The sequence below is a fragment of the Myodes glareolus genome, chromosome 9 (assembly GCF_982192425.1).
Source record: "Myodes glareolus chromosome 9, mMyoGla1.1, whole genome shotgun sequence".
Lineage (NCBI taxonomy): Eukaryota > Metazoa > Chordata > Mammalia > Rodentia > Cricetidae > Myodes > Myodes glareolus.
Genome location: NC_142034.1, coordinates 63,649,762 through 63,673,076, shown reverse-complemented (window position 1 = coordinate 63,673,076; position 23,315 = coordinate 63,649,762). Strand labels below are relative to the sequence as shown.

Genomic DNA, 23,315 nt, shown 5'->3' with positions numbered 1-23,315 from the left:
GGACGGCCTCAAGCTGAAGTCTAAGGAGGACCAGGAATCCAAAACTCTGGAGGACATGCTTTGCTTCACTAAGGTGCATGACTGTGCCTCAGTTTCCTGTTTTGTGAAGTGGTGATGCAGAAATCCTTTTTCTGTCCCCTGGAGCAAATGCTTGTGCCCATGGAAAGCCTCTGGCTCTCAGCATACAGAGCCAAGTCCCTGCAGCACAGTGTCTGTTCCTATTTTGCGACGGGGGCCCTCCTGTCATAATATAGCCTGAAAGCACGGTGCAGTCCTCTTCTGTTCTACCGAGTCCCAGCTCCATCGTGATACAACCCCTTGGTCTCCTCACAGGCCCCAATCCAGGAATCCCTCATTGAACTCAGTGACAACAATCTCAACAAGATGGCAGTTGACATGTTCCTAGGTGTGTTGGATGCAGCACTGTGTAGCCCATGTTTATTACCGTTCTTCTCAGCACTGTGTAACCTGTGTTCGTTACCGCTCTTCTCTGGTTCTGGGTTTTCTCTTCCCCAAATCTGAGACACTTTGAAGAAAATGGAAGCCTCCAACTGTCTCAGCTGCAGCCTCTCAGAGAGAAAATGGACCTTTGGGCCTCTTGGGATGGGCAGCGGGGGCATGATGGTCCTGAGCAGGATGGGTCTTTCCTACAGCTGTGATGAGGTTCATGGGAGATGCTCCACTGAAGGGCCAGAATGAACTGGATGTGCTCTGCACACTCCTGAAGGTCAGTCCTGAAGCATGAGCCTCATGCTGCCTTCTTGCTCTGTGCTTTGGTTTCCCCATCTGCCGGTTATAGAGCAGTGGGAGACCTCTCATGCTGCCCAGAGAGGAATGAATTCACCGTGCTGGTGCACGGAGGGCTGAGAACTTTCTGACCTGGCAGTGGTCTGGCCTGCCTTTTTACAGTTTTGTGGAGATCACGAGGTCATGCGAGACGAATGCTACTGCCAGATTGTGAAGCAGATCACAGACAACACCAGCTCCAAGCAGTAAGTCACCTCCCGACCCACTGTGCCCACACTCCCCCATCCCAGAACTTCTCCCTCCCCAGCCTTGCTCCACTCACCTTTGTCCCTGCTTTATGTTTTGGGAATTGCTTGGTCTGGAGCATGCCTTTCTGCCCTTTCTTCCTCTATGAAAGAGGCAACGCAACAATAATGTTTATGTTCAGATTCTTGGCTGCATGTTACAGAAATCCAGCTCAGAGTGGTTTTAGCAAAAGTGAGACCCTGCTGGTTAAGTAGCTGAAATTCAGTCAGGATGTGCTTTCAGGCACAGTTGGGTCCAGATACCATTAGCAAGCTTTCAGGGACGGGGGATGTAGCCAAGAGGTTAAGAATGCTTGCTGGGCAATGGTAGTGCACACCTTTAATCCTAGCACTCACGAGGCAGAGGAAGGCAAATCTCTGTGAGTTCGAGGCCAGTCTAGTCTACAATAGCTAGTTCCAGAACAGCTAGGACTATTACACAGAGAAACCCTATCTTGAAAACTAAACAAACAAACAGAAAAGAATGCTTGCTGCCTTCCCAGAGGAATTCAGTTCAGTTCCCAGCACCCATGCCTGTGACTCCAGTTCCAGGAGATCCAGCTCTATCTTCTGGCCTCTGCTAGCACCTGTATTCATGTGCACACACCCACACACAGGCATGCCCAAATACAAAGAATAATAATTACAAATATTAGAAACACAGCAAGCTTCCCTCATCCTCTCGTCCTGCTTTTCTTCTAGACCGATAGCATTCCCATACAGTCTCACAGTTAGCAAACTGACAGCTTTGGGGAACATGTTTTTAGCTCAGAAATCACTAGAAAATACCAGACTCAATTTGCTACAAGAATTCTCAAATCTAAAAAGAGGCACTTGTGGGAGTTCTCTTGCCAATGTGGCCACATTGACTAAGATTCCTCTTTTCTGATTTCCCCATTACTTGTTCAGATGGCCTGCTGAGAGGGTGGCTGAGCCTAACAACTACAGTAGCAATTTTGTCAAGTCCTGGCCAGAACATTTTTTTTTTAAAATGTCATTCACTCAAGCGAGTGGACCCTGGATAGGAGAGGAAAGATCAGAAAGTCCCACGCAAGTCCTATATTCCAGGACTTTCTAATCTTCAACTTCGGTTGCTTTTTAGCTCTACTAGGTAAGGCAGAGAAATAAGTGAACTTCATTTCGAATTTTAAAGAAACTTTAGGGACTGGAGAGATGGCTCAGTGGTTAAGAGCATTGCCTGCTCTTCCAAAGGTCCTGAGTTCAATTCCCAGCAACCACATGGTGGCTCACAACCATCTGTGGTGAGGTCTAGTGCCCTCTTCTGGCCTTCAGGCGTACATGCAGAAAGGATATTGTATACACAATAAATAAATAAATAAATATTTAAAAAAAAAAAAAAAAGAAGAAAGAAACTTTACCCTTGAAGTCCAGCTTGGAAAGACGAACACGTTTAGTGGTGGTAGCCATGATGGTGCATGCGTACAATAGTGTTATGTGCAGCGGCTAGAGGAAAACCCATGAGAGTTGGGTGTCCCTTCTACCACGGGGGTCCCCAGGATTGACCTCAGATCGCCCCGCTTATGGAAGTACCTTTACCCTAGGAACCATTTCTCCAGCCCCTGAAGTATACAATTTCTGACGAAAAGAACCTGTGCAAAACCTGGGTGTGGTGGCCTGTCGGTTATCCCAGTGCTCAGTGCTCAGGAGTGCGAGTCGGAGGATCAGGAGTTCACAGTCGTCCTTGGCTACGGACTGAGTTCAAAGCCAGCCTGGGTTACCTGAGACTGTCTCAAAACAAAGTGGCAGTGGGAGGTGGGGGACGACAGTAAGATGACTCAGATGGCAAAGATGCTTGCCCCAAACCTGGCAGCCTGGCTTTAATCCCTGGAACCCACATGGGAGAAGGGAGAACTGACTCCTGCAAGTTGTCCTCTGCCCTTCATATATGTGCAAGGGCATGCACACACTTGCGGGAGGGAATGTAAAATCAAAGAACACACACAGCACTCTTGAGGCGCTGACGTACCCAGGACGGACAATGGACCCCAGCTACACCTGGCCTAAGAGCTACTCTTTTCATATCTTTTTGTTTTTTAAGACAGGGGTTTCTCTGTGTAGCCCTGGCTGTCCTGGAACTCACTCTGTAGACCAGGCTGGCCTCAAACTCACAGAGATCGGCCTGCCTCTGCCTCCTGAGTGCTGGGAGTAAGGGTGTGCACCACCACCGCCTGGCCTTTTTATACTTCTTAGCTGCTTAAAATTCTCCATAAAGGGTCTGACTGGCACTAACTCCTTGACATTTGTCATTTGCCATGTCCCCAAATGAGGGATCTGATCAGAACCACTGAGACAGAGCTGTCATTCCCACAATAAGGGACAGTTATTGTGGGAATGACACCAGAGGGTTAATGAGATGAGAATGTTGTTCAGATGGGGGTGACTGTAGAGGTTGAAATAAAACCACACTGGGCACAGTGGCCCTTGCCTGTAATCTCAGCACATCGGAAACTGAAGCAGAAGGATTTTATATTTGAGGTCACCCTGGGCTTCATAACAAGATATTCTCTCTCTCTCTCTCTCTCTCTCTCTCTCTCTCTCTCTCTCTCTCTCTCTCTCTCGTGTGTGTGTGTGGTGTGTGTGTGTGTGTGTGTGTGTGTGTGTGTGTGTGTGTGTGTGTATGCTCACCTGTGCATGCATACACGGAGGTCAGAAGTTGACTCTCTCTAGTTTTTCCTCTATTGTTCTTCATCTATCTTCCTTCCTCCCTCCCCCTTCTTTTCTTCTTTTTTCCTTCCTTCCTTCCTTTCATCCATCCTTTCTTGAGACAGTTCCTCACACTGAACCAAGTTCTCACTGTTTTAGCCAGTAAGTTCCAGGTACATCTACCTGTATCCATCCCCTAGATAGTGGCCAGCGTTAAGCTTCCTGGAGCAGGGATTACCCTGGGTGTGAGTGCAAGGAAAGGATTTCATTTCCTGATGCTCAGGACTAAAGGTCCAGAAGTGGGGTTTGTGGCAGAGGTGGGCGAGAGCTCAGAATCCTGGGATAGGGCTTCACACTGGGGTTGCTGGCCCATGCTGCCATGGCCAGCTTTACCTTGGTGCTGGGGATCCAGACTCAGGTTCTGATGCTTGCAGAACAAGCTCTTTACCACATATCATCTTCCCAGCCTGAGGAATGGTCCTGATGGGGCAAGCAAGATGGCTCAGTGAGCGAAGGACTTGTGAGGTGCTTGCTTGCTTGTTCTGCAATCCTGACAACCCGAGTTCATTTCCTAGAGCCCATGCAGAAGTGGAAGAAGAGAACTGACCTCACACACTGTCCCATGGCCTCCATATGCTCTCCATGGTATATCCGTACCCACACATGCACGTCATGCATACACAATCTCTAAAAAGAGGAAAGAAATGATTCTTACACACGGCTGCCCAACACTGACTGAATATCTTTTAACCCTAGTTCCTACTTGTATTCTGGTTATGATAGTTGCTTCAGTCATGGACATGAGATGTAAAAACAAAGAATGGAATGCTCGTTTTTGCAACATATATGTGTGTGTGTTCCATACTAAAATTGGAATGATGCAGAGAAGATTAGCATAACCTCTGCATAAGAATGACATTCAAATTTATGAAGTATTCCATACTTAAAAAGAAAGAAAGAAAACCAGACTGGGGAATTATAACTGCTGTGAATGAAATCCCTCCCCTTTATCTATCAGACTGCTGAAACAATGGATGAGATTCTGGAATTTCTCTAGGAATCTCATGCTGGAGAAAGAGCAAGCTATAGCTTGATATCAGCCAGAGGGAAAAAGTGCCTCTCAGAAGGAGATGCCATAGTCCTAACAACTTGTCAGGTCAGGCCACCTTGCAAGACAACAGGGCCTGAGACAATCATGGATCGGACACCTGATCAGGATTGCATCTCTGGCCTTCTATTTAAACCCAAACCTCATGCCCGGACTCCTCTAGTCCTCTTCTCAAATGTGGTCACGTTGGAAAAAAATGTATTTATCTGCTTTTCAAAAGAAACACCCAAATCCAGCTATATTGGCCTCAACTGGTCTCATGTTCATTCTCGAACCAACCATGATGGCTCAAGACACAGGTCTTGACCGGTTTGGATCTGAACTTTAACTGACCAGTCTTGGATCCTGTGTCCATCTCTAAGCCACCTATGACGTGACCCCTGTGTGCTTCCAGGGACAGCTGTCAGCGAGGCTGGAGGCTGCTGTACATCATGGCTGCCTACTACGGCTGCTCTGAGGTCTTCTATCCATACCTCCTTCGCTTCCTTCAACATGTGAGCCGGACTCCAGGACTGCCCTTCCAAGGTGAGACGGTGTGAGTGGGGACACCCACACGGAGGGACAGGGCAATCATCCACGGGCTGGCCAAACCAGAGAGTCTGGCCCTTGGGAGGTGCCGAGGCAGTATGAATGGATACAAATGGCTCTGCAGACTTTCATGGCTATCCCAAGGGGGTTGGTGCAGGGGCTTCTCTGATCTCATGTGGGTGTGTCCCGGGAAGGTTTCCTGGAGTAGGAATTGCCCTGGGTAGGGATTGCACAGAAAGAATTTTCAGGTGGACTTTGCAGAAGTCAAGACCCAGAAATGGAGAGCATGACATATAGAGAAATGGAGGAGGTGGGCGAGAACCTAGAACACCAAAGTGGGACCCTGCTTCTACTCCTCCAGGGTCTTTAGTGGTCTACAGCTGGTAGCACCATCTCTGCTTTATTTCCGCAGTAATGGAAAAGGGACTGCTTCTAGCCTTGTTTCCATAGCAACTCTACAGCAGAGACAAGGCATGGTGATGTATCTCAGCACTCAGGAAACTAAGGCAGGAAAATTAGGGGCCCCAGGGCAGCTTGGGATACATACTGTACATGTTGTCACTTCTGCTGCTATGATAAAACACTATGACCGAAACCAACTGTGGGAAGCAAATGGGTTTATTTCATTTTATAGCTTACAGACCACCATGAAGGGAAGCCAGGGCAGGAACTCAAGGCAGGAACCTGGAGACAGAAGCTGAAGTAGTGTCATGGCGGCTTGCTTTTGTTTGTTTGTTTTTGTTTTGTTTTGTTTCGTTTTTTTGAGACAGGGTTTCTCTGTAGCTTTGGAGCCTATCCTGGAACTAGCTCTTGTAGACCAGGCTGGCCTCGAATTTAAAAGAGATCAACCTGCCTCTGCCTCCCAAGTGCTGGGATTAAAGGCGTGGGCTTTTTTTTTTTTTGTAAAGATTTGATTTCTTGGTGTAGTCCCAACTGTCCTGGAACTCCCTCTGTAGACCAGGCTAACCTTGAACTCAGAGACCTTCTTGCCTCTGTTTCCTGAAATGCTGTGACTAAAGGCATGTGCCACCACTGCCCAGCTTTCAGTCACCTTTTTTATACCTCCCAGGACTACTTGGCCATGGGTGGGACCAACTGCAGTGGGCAAGGTCTTCTCACACCAATCGTTACTCAGGAAAATGCCCATTGTAGTTGGAATTTTCTTTGGACCACCAACAAGCTCCCAAATGAAAATGCAGAGACTTATTACTAATTATGAATGCTTGGCCTTAGCTTAGGCTTGTCCCACTCGCTCTTTTAACTTAACCGGTTTCTATCCCTCTACGTTTTGCCTTAGAGCTTTTTACCTTTCTTATATTCTGTATGTCCTGCTTTTCTGCTTTCTACGTGTCTGGCTGGCTGGCCCCTAGCATCTCCCTGGCATCTCTTTTTCTTTCTTTTCCTTTGAGCCTAATTCTTTCTCCTACTTACTCTCCCTGCCTGGAAGTCCTACCTATCCTTCTTCCCTATTGGCCATTCAGCTTTTTATTAGACCAATCAGGTGACTTAGGCAGGCAAGGTAAAACAGCAACACATCTTTACATAATTAAACAAATGCAACACATCTTTACATAGTGAGACAAATATTCCATAACACCACATAGATATCTCCACAGGCCAAAATGGTGGAGCCCTTCCTCAGCTGAGGTTTCCTATTCTTGGTGTCTATAGTGTGTGTCAAGTTGACAAAAAATAATGAGTACATGAACTGAGATCCTATCTTCAAAAAGTAGATGGAACAGGACCCTTTAATCAATTAGAGTGATTGTAGCCATAGAGGACATAAGGGAGCCCTTCCCCCTGATCTCCCTCTGATTATTAGCTTATGTGGCTAACTAGGGAAGGGCTAGATGGGAGATGACTGAAGAATGTGCCCAAGAAGTCCTGACTCCATCCGTGGACAGGGAAAGTATACTGCTTAGCTTAGATGCATGGAACACAGATGGTGGGGGTCACGGTCTTATGATGCACAGTGAGACAGGGCACTTGACATGCAGTCCCAGTTGAGAGAGACTGGGCACCATCATGTCATCTGTTGAACCAGCTGAGGATGAGCAATCTAGTCAACAGCTAAGGAGCATAGCTATCTCTAGGTCCATACAAAGCCAAGGGCAAGACAAGTTTATAACCCCATGAAGCATAGGTTTGCATTCTGCTCTTACACTTCAGGTCTTCATCTTGGTGAATCATGTTGAAATCATGTTCCTCAACAAGACCTATTCCTTGTTGAAGGAATGCAGGGGGCTCATGGCTTGGGTAGGAGAAGCCTTTTCCATCTTTGGCCAATCTTGAGCAAGGCCTCAGCTCTCTGCCTCTACAGGGATTGCCAAGGCCTGTGAACAGAACCTGCAGAAGACCTTGCGTTTCGGGGGCCGCCTGGAGCTCCCCAGTAGTATGGAACTTCGAGCTATGCTGGTGAGCCTACAGCAGGGCTGGGGTCAAGATGAGTGGGAGGCATGAGCTCTGCCCAGAACCCTTTGCTAGGTGCACATGCGCTACATGGTGTGTGGGGATGGCTCCTGTCAATCCCTGTGCATAACATCTCCTGCCCAGACATCCCTCTGGATATGGGAACCTCCATGGGGGTGACAGGGTCCAGGCTTTCAACTTTCTTCTGCTTATCTACCCTAGGCAGGCCGAAGTTCCAAGAGGCAGCTCTTTCTTCTTCCAGGAGGTCTTGAACGCCATCTGAAAATCAAAACATGCACTGTAAGTGAAGAGCATCTCAACAAGATGGTGCTGGAAGGGTAGGGATGCCAGGCTCTGGGTTGGATAAAGAGAGCATCAGTGGTCCAGAGACTCTCACACAGACCCAGGAGATAGGGCTTGAGGTTAATTGCTCCTCCACTACTGTGGGCTCAGCATCTGCAGTTGGAAATATTTGGGAAAAGTCACATTGGAACAGATTCTTTTCTTGCCTTTCTCTGAACAATACCGTATGACAATGTCCAACAACAGTCTACTGTGTTTGGTACCATCAGTCAGAGATTGAGAGTCTAAGGAGGATACACGGTGGGTCACATACAAATAACTATACAATTTTAAGTAATGGGCTTGGTTTCTCAGGAATTTGGTTCTGCAGGGGCTCTTGCAATAGGTATCTTATAGATACTGAGTGGGCAACAGCAAACTGAGACTTCAAGAAGCCATGAGTCACACAGCCCAGAGTCACACAGAGAATGTAAAAAGCCAAATCAAGGGCCAGTTCTGAAAGCTGTGCTCTGTCAGGTTGAGTCACGGGGTTCTGTGCCTCTTCGCTAGTGGCTGGGGACCAGCCTTTCCCCTCTGGCCTTCCCAGGTGGCTCTGGATGTGATAGAGGGGCTCTGCACCGAGATGGCCCTGACGCGTCCTGAAGCCTTTGATGAGTATGTCATTTTTGTTGTCACCAGCCGAGGTAAGTAGCCAGGAGGACTGAACGTTCTAGGCTCCCTCATGGCCCAGCCCCAGCTTTTGCCGTGGGGCTTCTTTCCCCTGTCCCGATGGCCAGGCCAAAGGTCACTTTCTCTGAAACCTTTAACCTCCCTGAGAGAGGACCTCTGTGTACACTGAGCTCTCTCCCCAAGCCGTTTGCTTCTCCCACTTTGTTATGTTTTGTACAAGTCTTTTTCCCCTTTAGATTGGGGTTCATGGAAGAGAGAGCCTTGAGCCCTGCTTTGCTCTCTCAGGGCCTCCTCAATCAGAAAAGCTGCTCTCTAGTCCCTTACGCTTGGGGAAAGTTTCATCCATAAAACCAGACTCCTGAAACCCACATAGGAGCACTTGCTCCCACTCTCCAGCCCTCCACGTAGTACGTAAGCCCCCCTAAGGTCTCCTAAGGTCTTTCGGGGGCCTCTGGGTACACAGGGAACCTCATACAGTCCCAAACCCCTGCAGTTTGCTCCATGCCCACTTTAGGCTAGTTTTTCCTTCCACCAACTGTAGTCACAGCCATCTCTGGTTATTCCTTCACGAGTGCCTCAGCCTTCTTACCCCAGGTCCAGCTAGGACAGAGGGGAAGGGGATGGAGGGAACAGCAAACATTTATTGAACATATAGTAGACATGATTCAAAGCATCTAATGGTATAAACACCCGTGGTTGTGTGTTTGGTTTTCTGAGAGGGGATATACTGGGAATCAACCCCAGAGTCTCATGCAAGTTGTCTATGACTGAGACATGCTCCCACCCCAGACACTAATGTTATAACTTTTTTTTTTTTGGTTTTTCGACATAGGGTTTCTCTGTGAAACAGTCCTGGCTGTCCTAGAACTCACTCTGTAGACCAGACTGGCCTGGAACTCACAGAGATCCACCTGCCTCTGCCTCCCAAGTGCTGGGATTAAAGGCGTGTGTCACACCTCATGGTCCTATAAAGTTTTTAACTCCAACAACTCTGTAGCATAGATTCTCCTCTTTGCTATTTACAGTTGGGGAAACTGAGGCCCAGAGAAGCTCTGTTAGTTTCCTGTGGCTGCTGTAACAATGACCACAAGCCCAGTGACTACAATAACATAGATTGTCTTACAGTTCTGAGAGTCAGAGACACTGAACTAGAAACATGATCAGGATTGCTTTCCTCTGGAAGCTTCAGGGGTGGTGCCATTTCTGCCCTTTCCCGCTTCTCCAGGCTGCCCACAGTTCTTGACTTGGAACCCCTTCCCTGTCTCTGAAGTCAAGAGTGTAGCCTTCAGATGTCTTTCTCCTACCCCAACTCCCCCCCCCATGTCTCTGACTTGAGCCTCTTGCCTCTCTTTTAGGATCTTCAGTGCTTGCGTTTGTCCTATCCAGTAATCTAAGACCCTTAACACTTCTGCAGTGTCCTTTTTGCCATAAAGGTGACATAGTCACAAGTTCTTGGCATTAGGACATTGTTCTCTCCAGAAGAACTGTTTTCAAACACCACAGAGACCTGATCAAGGTTGCACAGTGGAGGTCAGAACCCGGGCAATCTGGCCTTAGGATTCTGGACCTCTTTTCTCATCATGCCAAGCAGCCCTCCGTAGTGCAGTTTCATTCAAGAAGTGGGAAGGTAGCAGAAACAGCAGTACGAGGGGAAGCATATGTATGTACCTCTGTCCCAGCTTAAAGCTCAGGCCTGTGACCTTACCCACCACAGACGTCCAGCAAGGGGGCTTTCCTGAAGGAGGGCTGCAGAAAGGCTCATGGCTAAGGCCTCCTGTGCTTCTCTGTACTCCCAGCCTTTCCGGAAAGGAGCTGGGATTGCTCAGTGTAGAACCTGAGGCCCTTTCCAGAGCCTGGCAGGCACTCTAGAACATTCCTGAGGAGAAATGAAATGATACTTGTTTTTCCAGATTGGAGCAAATCCCCCTGTGATCACCAGCACTTCGCTGATGCGCAAACACCCTGCTTTATACGCTTGCTCTCTTGATAAGGAAGGTGCATCCTTGCTGGTGACAGTTCTCTTAGTTGGCAGGTTGGTGCCATGCACGACTCGCGCCACAGATGCGCTTCTCCCAGCCATGCCTCTTTCTCCCCGTAGGCCAGCACGTGTGTCCACTGAGCAGCCGGGCCTACATCCTGGACGTGGCCTCAGAAATGGAGCAGGTGGAAGGTGGCTACACACTCTGGTTCCGGCGGGTGCTTTGGGATCAGCCACTGAAGTTTGAGAATGAGCTGTATGTGACCATGCACTACAATCAGGTGAGAGATGCGACCCCTCTGTTGTTCTGAACCCTTTAAAATGGGGGGGGGGGTGTCTGTCATGTCACAAAACACTCATGCCACGACCCAGATTTTTGTGGAACTTGTGCCAAAGCTGTAGCAATTCCACATACAAAACATGACCACGTTGTTGGATGTGGTGGTGCACGCTTTTAATCCTAGTGCTCAGGAGGCAGAGACAAGCAGATCTCTGGGAGTTAGAGGCCAACCTGATCTACAGCGCATGCTCCAAGCCAGCTGGGGCTACACAGAGAGACCTTTTCTCAGACCCACAACCACTTCATTTTGGGGTCACACAGTGTTGAGACCTACCTCTGCATAGCCTGGTAGTGTGCTACTCAAGGACCTTCAGACACCTGATACTAACTGGTTCTGCCCCAGATCTACAGGATCAGAAGCTCTAGATGCAACTCTGAAGTGTGGTTTGACACGCTGTCTGCCTTGGGTCTCAATTTTGAGAAACATGCATCTAGTGAACACTTGCACACACTCTACTGTTTATGTTTTGTTTTACCTAGCCCACTCTCTCCATGTTACCATGGAAACTCCCTCATAGTGTTCATCACTCAGAGCCCATATGCATCTATCCTCATTCCCCACAAACCAGGAAAGTGATGAGCCATAAACTCCTAGAGGTGGGAAAGACTGGAGTCAATGCTATTGCCTGACCCAGAAGCCTGGACAGTGAATGAGTGTGCCCCTGTCTGAAAGCCCCTCATGCCAATGCTTCCTGTAGGTTCTGCCTGACTACCTGAAGGGCCTCTTCAGCAGTGTGCCAGCCAGCCAGCCCAGTGAGCAACAAATGCAGCAGGTGTCCAAGTTGGCTTCCCTGCAGCACCGCGCCAAGGACCACTTCTACCTGCCCAGTGTGTGAGCACCTATCCCCTTGTCTCAGTGGGGGTGGGGGCAGACCACCTGACCCCTCTTTTCTCACAACTGCCAAGCCCCAGTTGCCCCTCTATACCAATTAGACTGGAAGATGCTTTCCTGGCCTTGAAGCTCTTTCTTCTCCTGCAACATACTGTTAATAGCTTGGAACAAATTTAAGGATTAACGAAACTTTCAAGACACACATACCCTACAGGGTAGAAACTATACACAGCCATGAGGATGTAGCCACATAAACAGTCACTGAGCTAGGTGTGGTGGCTTATGCCTCTAATCCCAGCCCTGGAGATGCTGAAACAGAAGGGTCAAGGATTTGAGTTCCTTGACCCAGGAACTCAAAGCTAGACTGGGCAACATAGTGAGAACCTGATCTCAAAACACAGATCAAAACAGAGTTTGCCTACTCATTTCCAATACTAATATAGCTGTTACATGTTAACGCATGTAGAATGTAATGAAAACTAATCATGGTCCCTGAGTGAGGACACCACCACTGTTCATCAGATGTCAGTCTGCCACCATCTCACGGTGGCCTCTGAGAAGCTTCATAGTTCACTTGTGAGAGGACGAGGCTTGGGAAAGGCAAATGACATGTTGATGTCACTGTGGCAGTGCTTGTGGCCTCCCAGCCCTTGGACTGCACTTTGAGAAGCCCTGTGCGAACAACAGCAAGATACTTTACAATGTGTATCTCATGCCTCTAATGCCCAAGACCACATGCTGAGAGTGCTTTTCCTTTTTTTGGTGTAGTCTAAGCTGGCCTCAGTATGTAGCTGTGGATAACACTGAACTGCCTCCACCTCCCGAGTGCTAAGATTTCCAGGTTTGAACCAACACACCAAATTCTCAAGGCACTTTAAATGGAATGATTGTAAACAAGAAGAAGAAACCCTTAAATGTGTAATTCCAGAGGCTGGGGGGATGGCTTGCTCCATAAAGTGCTGCCACACTAGCATGAGAACCAGAATTCGAATCCCACTACCCACAGAGAATGCCAAGCATGGTAACATGTGCCTGCAATCCCATTGCTCAGCAAGTAAAGACAGAAGGATCCCTGGGGCTTGCTGGCTAGTCAGTCTAGCTAATCAGTTAACACCAGGTTCAGTGAGAGGCCTCATCTCAAAAAAGAATTGAAGCCAGGTGTGATGGTGCATGTCTTTAATATCAGCACTCAGGAGATAGAGGCAAGCAAATCTCTGGGTTTGAGGTCAGGTTGGTCTATACAGTGGGTTTTAAGCCACATAAGGCCACATAGTGATACCTTGTCTCCAACAATCAAACGCATATCAATAATAACAATAGCAATAGTTTGAGAAACAGTTGAGGAAGGCACCCAACATTTACCTCTGACTTCTTACCCCATGGCTTCCTACCCTATTGGGGCAGGGAACTCTGGGAGGGGAAGGGGCTGCCTCAGCTTCTCCTAGCCCTTTCCCCAGCTGCAGCCCAGGGCAAGTGGGATGGACCAGGGCTGCTAGTGCTATTTTCTACATGCCCAAGAGGCAGGACGTCTGTCCTGAGAGAGCCTGCACGTGTCAACAGGAGGGTGAGAGCAGGAACTGGAACGTGGGTATGAAGGCCCTGGGGACTCCGCCTGCAGGTTCCTGCTTTGCGTACCTGGAAGTCTCCCCGCCTTTGTGCTTTTTACCCCTTTGCCTTGAGCTCCTTGGGTCCAGGAACTAAGAAACCCAGTCTGGGTTCACATCTTACCCTGTTTACACTGCCTCTCTGTCACTGTATGACCTTGGACTCCTTGGTGAACCTCTCAGAGTCTCAACTCTCCCAGTTGTGAGTAAGGACCCTGTATTTCCTTCCCATGCTCCCCCTACAGTTAGTATCTCAAGGAAGTATGGCAGTCACGTCTGCTTGGTATCACACCTGCTTCACAGTGGAGATCAATAGGTGGGTGGGTGCTCAGAAACCCTGTACCCTCTGCACACAGGCGTGAAGTCCAAGAGTACATCCCAGGCCAGCTCTACCACACCACAACCAGTGACACCTGGCTCAACCTGGTTAGCCAACACCGGCAGCAGACTCAGGCACTCAGCCCCCACCAGGCCCGTGCTCAGTTCCTGGGTGAGAGCTGGGAGGAAGGCTGGAGACCTCAGGGGGAGCTGAACTGAGGGTGGCCAGAGGGAGGTTGGAGATACTATTTTCTTTTTTTCAATTTATTTGTGTTTATTTTATTGGTGTTTTGCCTGTATGTATGTCTGTGTGAGGGTGTTGGATCCTGGAGTTGCAGACAGTTGTGAGCTGTCATGTGGGTGCTGGGAATTGAACCCGGGTCCTAAACCACTGAGCCATTTCTCCAGCCCCAAGGAGATGCTATTTTCTTTGCACAAAAGCAGTTTTTGAAAAGACTTGTTGCCACTTTCCTAAAAGTATCACCTGGGCTGGAAATGATGCTGGGCATAGGGCTAAAGGTGAAGGAACTAGGAGGTATGGTACAGGAAGAGGCCGGGAGGAGAGGAAGGGAGGTCTGGGCAGACTGGAGCAGAGGGCAGTTTCTGCAGACAGCTGGCAGCTCAAGGCAGTGGCTGTCCCGTTGTCCTGGTCCAGGTCTCCTGATAACAGGCTCTCTACACTGCAGGCCTCCTCAGTGCCTTTCCCTTGTTTGGCTCCTCCTTCTTCTTCATCCAGAGCTGCAGCAACATCACAGTACCAGCCCCCTGTATCCTCGCCGTCAACCATAATGGCCTTAACTTTCTCAGCACCAGGACCCATGTGAGTGACCTCTGCCAGGCCCTGCCCACCTGTCCCCTCTCCCTTCCATCCTTTGGTGTCCCCACCTACTCAGGGACAAAGATTGCCAGCTTGGCATTTACCTCCATCCGTAGTCTGTAGTCAATCCCTTCTCCTGCAGAGCCTCCATTTGGAAAGTGGGAATAATAGAATTTTGCCCCCCCCGCCCCGCCAGGGCTATGTAGGAAAACAGAGCAAGAGGCTGGGAGCCCTATGAAATGGAAGGTCATTTTCTCATTTTTCTGAAGGTTGAAATTCCAAGATTTCTGTGGCTTGGGAGCTTTGATTTCTCCTTGGCTTGTAGACTTTTTGTTTCTTTGTTTTTGTTTTCCAAGACAGGTTTCTCTGTGTAGCCTTGACTGTCCTGGAACTTGCTCTGTAGACCAGGCTAGCCTCGAACTCACAGAGATTCGTCTGCCTCTGCCTCCAAGTGCTGGAATTAAAGGCCTGTGCCACAACCACCTGGCAAACTTTCCTCTTCTTATAAAGACACTAGTCTTGCTGGAATGGAGCCAAACCTAGTGGCCTCATTTTAACTGATTTACCTATTTTGGGGAGCTTTATAAATTTGTGGCCTAGCTAGCCTTAAATGATTCTCCAGACTCAGTTTTCCAACAATGGGATTACAGACATATACCATATACTTACTTTGTATCTTTCTACCTTGTGATACTGAGGCTAGAACCAGGGACCCCCATACTAGGTAAGCATTCTATCCTTGCTCCTTTAACCCCCACTTTACAGGTGCTACCTCCAAATATCGTCAGGTTCCAGGGGATTAGAGCTTTCCATAGAATTAAAGAATTGGACTTGCCACTCTTTTCTTAGATTCTGCTCTTAAAAACCAAACATGGTTATGAGTTTGGGGACAGGAGTGTGCTTAGAGGTGAGGCTAGGAGACATTGGAAGAAGTGGAGTGCGGAAGGCACAGGTGTATAGTGGTTGGAGACAGTGAGAGGCAACATAGAACACACCTGTTAGGGTGTGGTGTTTTTTCTCCTGGGGTAAGGAGTTGTCTTGACTCCTCACTCTGCATCCCCATTGGTCAGTAGTTGAAGGTGTCTCCTTTAGGTACTAACTGTCCATCACTTGGCCTTTCTCTGTGTGGGTACCAGAAATCAAGTTCTTTGATAAAGGGATACAGGTGTTCCCAGAAGTACCCTCAGCACCCACTGTCCTTTGTATCTCAGGCATGAAGCATCAGTATTTGTTGAATCAGTTTCCCCTGGAGAGGAAACTGAGATCCAGAGTGGTCAGGTGAACTGCTTCAAGTCACAAGGTCAATGAGTGTCTGAGAAACTAGGGCTGGGCCTTCTGCTTTTTGATGTGATTTTTGGGGGAAGGTTTGGTGTAGTAGAGACCATCCTCACCCTTCACACCATCTGGCTCCTCTGTCCTCATCCCCAGGAGCTAATTGTGAAGATTCCCCTAAAGGAGATCCAGTCCACATGGACTCAGCAACCCACAGCCAATTCCAGCTACCCTTATGTGGAGATCTCGCTGGGGGATGTGGCAGCCCAGCGTACCATGCAGCTTCAGCTGGAGCAGGTAAATCCAATCCCGCCAGCCAGACCCTGTCCTCAGGCTCTGGCTCTCTCATTCTGCTTTGGTCTCAGCTATGCCCCAGGAAGCATACAGCCCAGTTCAGGCAGCAGAGCTGTGATTTATCGTGCAGGCCTTCCCAGGAAGCCGTTCAGTAGGCACTGTGGAGAAGACCCAGGTTGTTTGCAGAAGAGCGATGTATTTGTCAGGGTACTAGGAACATTCACCAGGGAAATAGAGGCCTCAGAGCTCTTTGAATGTTAAAATAGAACTCTGCGAGATGGGGGTATAATTCAGTAGCTAGAGTACTTGTGTAACATGTATGAGGCCATAAGTTTGATTGCTGGTGCTGCACAAAAACTGGACATGGTGATACATGGTACATACCTATAATCCCAGCAACCTCAGAAGGTAGAGACAGGAGAATCCTGAGTTCAAGGTCATCCTTAGCCACAAAGGCCAGCCTGGGTTAGAGACCCTGCCTAAAAAAGAAAGAAGAAGAGAAGGAAGAAGAGGAGGAGAAGGAGGAGGAGAAAAAAAATAATCAGAAGCTTTCTGAGGCCACTGGGGAGCAATAGAAGGTTGGTGAGTGGACAATTTGGCACAGGAAATCTAAGGAGGTTGACCTGGCCTGAGACATAGTAACTGGATATGGTGGCCTGGGATTGGAATCAAGGTATAATAAGTTTCCTTGTGTCTTCTAGCCTAGATGACATCTAGACTGGGAACTAGACTCCTGACTAAATCTTATGGTCCCTAGCATCAGGACAGAAACAGAGACAGGGTTGAGGCAGAGAAAGGGACAGGATTTGGGATGGCCTCATTTTTGACCTTTCTAGCCCACCACCTCCCCTGTGAGACTGGGCCTTTGGCTGTACCAGGAAGAGCCCTAGAGAACCTGTGCTGCAGGATCAGGTTCCTGGATGGCCTTCCGTCACACCCCTTTGCCCTGCCTTTCCCATTCTCCTTCCTCTGGCGGCCATGATTTCTTTCCCTGCAACCTCTCTGCCCCCAGGGCTTTCAAAATAATCTCTGCAATGGAGGTTAGGGTTTCTATTGCTATGATAAAACACCATGGCCAAAAGCAAGTTGGGGAAGAAAGGGTTCATTTGGCTTAAGCTTCCACATTGTAGTCCATCATTGAAGGAAGTCAGGACAGGAGCTCAAACAGGGCAGGAACCTGGAGGCAGGAGCTGATGCAGTGGCCATGGAGGGGTGCTGCCTACTTGCTTGCTTTTCATGGCTTGCTCAGCCTGCTTTCTATAGAACCCAGGACCACCAGTCCAGGGATGGTACCACCCACAATGGGCTGGACCCTCCCTGGGGCACAAGTCACGAATAATAAGACAATGCCTTCCAGCTGGATCTTATGGAGTCGTTCATATAACTCTGACTCGTGCCCAGCTGACATAAAACAAGCAGCGCAAGTGTGATACTTCCCTTTCCTGCTCTAGCCGGAGCCCTAGGCTCCCTCTGCGGCTCCTTGACTCTGCTGTCCTTCTGTCCATCTGCTCTCTCATCACCACTGCAGCCTCCTCTCTCTCTCTTCCTTCTCATTCAGTCCACTTTCCCTGCCTCTTCCAGCTCCCCTGGGCTGACATCATCTGCCCCTCCCTGCTCCAGGTCCTTTGCCCTGGCTATTCTCTCGACTTGAAACATTCCCTCTTCCTGGATTCCTCACAGGGCTTCCTCCCTCCCTTTACTTAGGTTTCATCATAAAAGGCCCTCTTTGCAAAAGCCTTCCTTGTCCCTCCTTGCTAATGACATGCCAGCTCTGCCTCTGTGGCCTTCAGTACACCCCGCATAGCATTTATGCATTTGTTTGCCTGTTGCCTGCCTCCCCACCAGAACATCAGCTGCATGAAGACAGGACCTTATCCATCTTATTTGAACTATGTCAACAACACAGTGCTGGGCACAGTAGATGCTAGTGTGTGCTTGCTGGGTTGATAAGTATATGAATAGGAGGGTAGGAGAGTGAGAAGATGATCTACAGATGAATAAAGGCCTTTTGGCTTCTCCAGTTCCTTGCCATCCCCTCCTGTAAAGAAGTTACCACCTCTGTCCTGTATGCATAGAGGGCTACAGTCTTTTATTCATGCCTTCATTCAACACACAGCCGTTGAGCATCTTGTACAGCATGCTTTAATAAATGTGGCTGAACCCCCTGCTGTACTGGATCTCACAGAACTCCAGTTTCAGATCTGTTTTTGTTGGTGTTGTTTTGTTTGTTTTGTTTTGTATGAGACAGGGTGTCTCTATGTAACAGCTCTGGCTGTCCTGGAACTTGCTTTGTAGAACAGACTGGCCTCAAACTCACAGAGATCCACCTGCCTCGGGTGCTAGGGTTAATGGCATGCGTAATCACCACCGGGATCCAATTTCAGATCTGAAAACAAAACAAAACAAAACAAAAAACCCTCTACCTAATCATGATCCATACTGGGAAGGGTGTGCACAGGAGACTTGATCTATGTAAGAGGCAACTAGGGATGACTCCGAGGAGGTGGTTTCCAAGTGTGGTGCCATTGTTGTCCTGCTGCTTTAAGCCTGTTTCCATATCTGCTAAGATGGGCTTGTGCTTGTGAATAGCAGCCTGTGAATAGGCAAAAGACTGATTGTAAGGAGCTATGTTGGCCAGCCTTGCATTGCTGTGACAAACAATTAGAATCTTACTATTCTAAGTGGTAGAAGTGGTGGCACATGCCTTTAATCCCAGCACTCAGAAGTGGTGGCACATGCCTTTAATCCCAGCACTCAGAAGGCAGAGGCAGGTGGTTCTCTAAGTTTAAGACCAACCTGGTCTATATAGAGAAACCCCAATTCAGAGGGAAAAAAAATCTTAGGTCAGTAATGGTGGCATGCCCTTTCATCCCAGAACTGGGAGGTGGAAGCAGGTAGTAGATCTCTATGAGTTTCAAAAGCCAGCCAAAGCTACAAAATGAGACCTGTCTCAAAAACAAACAAACAAACAAACAAAAACCCAACTTGCTGGACATGGTGGTGCATGCCTATAATCTCTGTAGCCCCAGCCCTAGGGAAGCAGAAGCAGGAGGATCTCTTGTAAGTCAAGGCTACACACTGAAACCTTGTCTCAAAATACAACAACAATAAAATCCCATCTAAGCCCTCACAAGCCTGCTGAACTGGGTCTGGTAAACTCAAACCCTTCAGATAAGGCTACTGAGTCTCAAGGAAGCATAGCAACTGACCTTAGGTCACATAACACAAGCTGCAAAGCATATGTCCAATGCACTGTCCCCTGCTTGCTGGCCCTTCCGGCCTGTGGCCCACCAGCTCTTCCAGAGGGAATTGGGAACAAGGAGCCTCACATGGTTCACGTGACCTCTGCTCTTTTTCCAACTACATTTCTGTTTTGGAAATGGAAGTTAAGAGACTATTCTGTGCCACCCCCCACAGGGTCTGGAGCTGTGTCGTGTGGTGGCTGTCCATGTGGAGACCATGCTCAGTGCCCGGGAGGAGCGGCTTACACTGCCCCCCAGCGAGATCACCCTGCTCTGACATGGCCTATCTTCTTGCTGCTTCCTGCTAGATTTGCTCTGTGGCCTGAGGGTAGTTGCTGGGCCTCTCTGGACCAGTGACCCCAGACAAGGGCCAGAACCTTGGAGGAGACCAAAGGAGACAGGAGGAAAATCCTCAGGAACCCAAGAGGACCTGTCTGCAACTGGGATAGAATCACTGATGCAGCCAAGGGTTAGTTAGCAGAAGTAACTTTTAAAAGCTAGCCTGTCAGACAGTGAGGAAGAAAGCAGGACAACGGGACCTCCAGAAGGTGACAGGCGCTGCCTTGAATACCACCCTTGACAGAGAAGCCCCATACCAGAAGTCTAGGTGTATTGGGGGCTGCCTTTAGTTTCTCTGGGGCTTGTTACTCAGATCTGTTCCAGCTTCATACCTCCGCCTTCCATGTGTCCTTATCAGGTGCCCTCAACCTGAACCTGTGACCCTTGATCATTTCTTTGCAAATAAGCAGTATTCTTGGCAGTTGTGTCCTCCACGGAATCACTCAGTGGCTGGCAAGCAAGTCTGAGAGAGGAGGTAGACACAGATGTGCCAGACTCGCTGCTGTGAACATCTGCCTGTCCTCCCTCCAAGGACCCTTGGCCTCCACTCTACAATCTTTTGGTAGCCCCAGTCCCAGTTTCCATCACAGGATGAACCACCCACAGCACAAGAGTAGGGCGGTAGAGAAGTTCCAGCTCAGGGGGTGGGGGCTAGGGAGACTGAGAAAAAGCCTCCGATTGGTACATTATGGTTGAATGAGTAAAGCTTGCTAAGAAGAGACAGAAAAGAGAGAATTTGACATTCTAGAGGAAACCATGGTTCCCTGCTGGGTTTGCAGGAGGGTCTAGCCTAAAATGATAGCTAATGTAGAGTAGGCCCTGGAAAATACTTGCCATGTAAATGAAAGGATAAATAAAAAAATGCTAGGTATGATGGCATACACCTGCATCTCAGCACTCCAGAGGCTGAGTCAGAAGGATTGCTTGGAGTTCAAGGTCAACCCAGCCTACATAGCAAAACCCTGCCTGGGGGAAAAAAAGATACTGGGGAGATGCCTCCGTGGTTAAAAGCATTGGCTGCTCTTCTAGAGGACCTGGGTTCAATTCCTAGCACCCACATGGCAACTTGCAACCATCTGCAACTCCAGTTCCACAAGGTCTGTTATCCATGGGTACCAGGCACATGTATGATGTACAGACATGTGTACAGATAAAATACTCATACACATAAAGAAATAAAATTTAAAAATAAATAAAATGAATGAGTGTGAATGGGAAGTGCTGGTGATAGGGGACTGGTAGAAGACACAGAGGCTTGGGAACTGGGACTAACCTGGCATCGGCAACCATGACACCAGAGGAAGAGCCTGAGACTCATTCAGCCATTCAGTACCTCGCCAGGCCCTGGGAACTACTTTATGGGCTAACTATGAACCAGGACCAATCCCAGGAGTGGAACCAGCCAATTGATAAGAACAGGTCCCAACTCATGGGGCCTAAAATGATGTCACTAGTAGTAGGTGACCCTGGTATTAGAAAAGCTTTTGAGGGTAGCTTGGACCCAGCTTCTTGGGAATTCACAGAGTTTCATCCCAAGAGCCGAGCAGAACTTTCCAATAGTAGTGGATCTGCTGCCCTTACAACTGGGGACAAGGGGCCGGGAGACCTGAGGAAAGGCTGCCTTTGGTCTAGAGCCTGTGAAACTCCAGCATGACTTCGGGGGATGGAGGATTGACAATTTGGAGGAGATTTTGGATGTCTAAGCAGCAGGACACTATGGCTTGATGAGTCAGGATGTTGCAGAGGGTCAAGGAAGAACTTTGATGTACTCACCTTAAGGCTCTCACTTCATGCTACTGCCTAAGGCTGGCTTTCTATAGAAACAGGGCAGGAAGTATGCAAGGCATAGTCACATCAGCACTACCATAAGGACCATGGCTCTGGGTAGCTCACTTGGGGCTCCTTAGCCCTGGTGTCTGGCTGTAGTAATTAATTCTTTTGTTACTGGTGGAAAAACACCTGACCAAAGTCACTTGCCAGCCGGGCAGTGGTGGTGCACACCTTTAATCCCAGCTCTCAGGAGGCAGATAGATCTCTGTGAGTTCGAGGCCAGCCTGGTCTACAGAGCTAGTTCCAGGACTGACTCCATAGCTACTGCGAAACCCTGTGGGGTGGGGAGGGGGACCAGAATCCTAGAGCTCCTGCTGCCATGACTCCTCTGTCATGACTGATTGACAGCACCCTGAAACTATGAGTAAAATTTCCGAGATGTCTGGGAATCATATTCATGCAGATAAGTCCTGTCAGGGGAAAAGCCACAGGACTTATATCCCCAGGCCACTACCTTTTCATCCAGTGGCTTGGCCACATACTCCCAAACCTGACTCCTTTCAATTTCAGGGGTACTGCTTTACCCACCTGGAGTTCAGAAGAGTCATTCAACTATTTGGGGTGGGCTACAGGCATTCAATTTAGACAGATTTAATGTCACATAGGTTACCAACACATATATGTGATAACAGTTCCTTAAAATAGATATAACTGGGAATTAGGACCGACCTCCTGGATGTTTGGACCCACAATGATAGCAAGGATATGATCCAATTATGTCAGTTCATCCTAAAACTATAAAAGGCTTATGATCAGATTGTTTCTCCTGTTAACAGTACAAAAATATTCCTTCGTAATCCCACCTGACCTGAGCGTTAGTGTATATGTGCCTGTCTTTTCTTCATTCCCTTAACACCTCTAGCCAGGGTTCTAGGACCGAGCACAGGCTGATGTGGTGAGGCCCAGGACAGGAAAAGTTCCAGCCTAATGTGGGACAAAGAAAAGGGATATCTGGGCAGCATGAAAGATCAAAGTAATAAACTCATGGAGGCTTGGCGCTCAGGCAAATGCAGCCGTGCACGCCATAACTCAGGACACTGAAATAACCAGAATGACCTCTTTGCTGCCTCTCCTCTCCCTATGGAACAAGGGACTGCTGGGCTTGCCCTAATTTCAGGCTGACACATGCCTCCAGCTCTCTCCTGCTCAGGACTCTTAAGGGAATGCTCTCTGAGTGGTTGAAGGCCCACACTGAAGAGCCAAAGAGGCCTGCACTCAAATCCACTTCTTTACTGGCTGGTTGCTTGCCCTCTGAGTTTTTCTCGGAACAACGATATTCTAAGTGTTCATCAATATTCCCAGCATAGGACATGAATGGAGGTTAGGGTTGGACATCTGTTGTTGTGTGTACGTGCACTCCTGTGTACACATGTGAAAACAGGTGCCTGTGTGTGGACGCCAGAAGCCTGAGGCCCTAGGTTGATGTCCTCCTTGATTACTCTCCATGTTAAAGTTGTGAACCTGGAGCTCACCAATTCAAGTGGGTTATCTGGCTAATGAACTCCAGGGATGTGGCTGTCTCCATAAACCTCCCATCAGCGCCCCACTGCTCGGTTTACAGAAAGGTGCTACCTAGCTTTTTCACATGGCTGCTGGGGAATCTGAACCTGTCTTCATGTTTTACATGGTAGGTATTTTACTGACTGAGCATCTCTCCTGCCCTACATTGTTTTTTTTTTTTTTGTTTTGTTTTGTTTTATTTTTTATTTTTTATGGTTTATTTAACTTTATTTTATG

At 48.5% G+C, this 23,315-nt stretch overlaps 1 protein-coding gene and 1 non-coding gene across 3 annotated transcripts in view; both read left to right on the top strand.

Moving 5' to 3' along the window:
• Positions 1-20,910, top strand: part of Myo15a (myosin XVA) — a 54,997-nt gene extending 34,087 nt beyond the window's left edge. For both annotated transcript variants that reach the window (XM_087910552.1, XM_087910553.1), the window contains exons 52-65: positions 1-73; positions 334-406; positions 654-727; positions 910-992; positions 5,198-5,328; positions 7,652-7,746; positions 7,963-8,040; positions 8,630-8,726; positions 10,811-10,971; positions 11,729-11,862; positions 13,823-13,956; positions 14,471-14,604; positions 16,030-16,170; positions 19,585-20,910. In XM_087910552.1, coding sequence (XP_087766678.1) covers positions 1-73; positions 334-406; positions 654-727; positions 910-992; positions 5,198-5,328; positions 7,652-7,746; positions 7,963-8,040; positions 8,630-8,726; positions 10,811-10,971; positions 11,729-11,862; positions 13,823-13,956; positions 14,471-14,604; positions 16,030-16,170; positions 19,585-19,686 — 1,510 coding nt within the window. In that variant the 3' untranslated portion in view covers positions 19,687-20,910. The remainder of the gene's footprint in view (positions 74-333; positions 407-653; positions 728-909; positions 993-5,197; positions 5,329-7,651; positions 7,747-7,962; positions 8,041-8,629; positions 8,727-10,810; positions 10,972-11,728; positions 11,863-13,822; positions 13,957-14,470; positions 14,605-16,029; positions 16,171-19,584) is intronic.
• Positions 4,535-4,642, top strand: LOC125409610 (U6 spliceosomal RNA). Its single transcript, XR_007234845.1, has one exon. It is a non-coding gene; the product is annotated as a U6 spliceosomal RNA (small nuclear RNA).
• Positions 20,911-23,315: the final 2,405 nt, after the last annotated feature.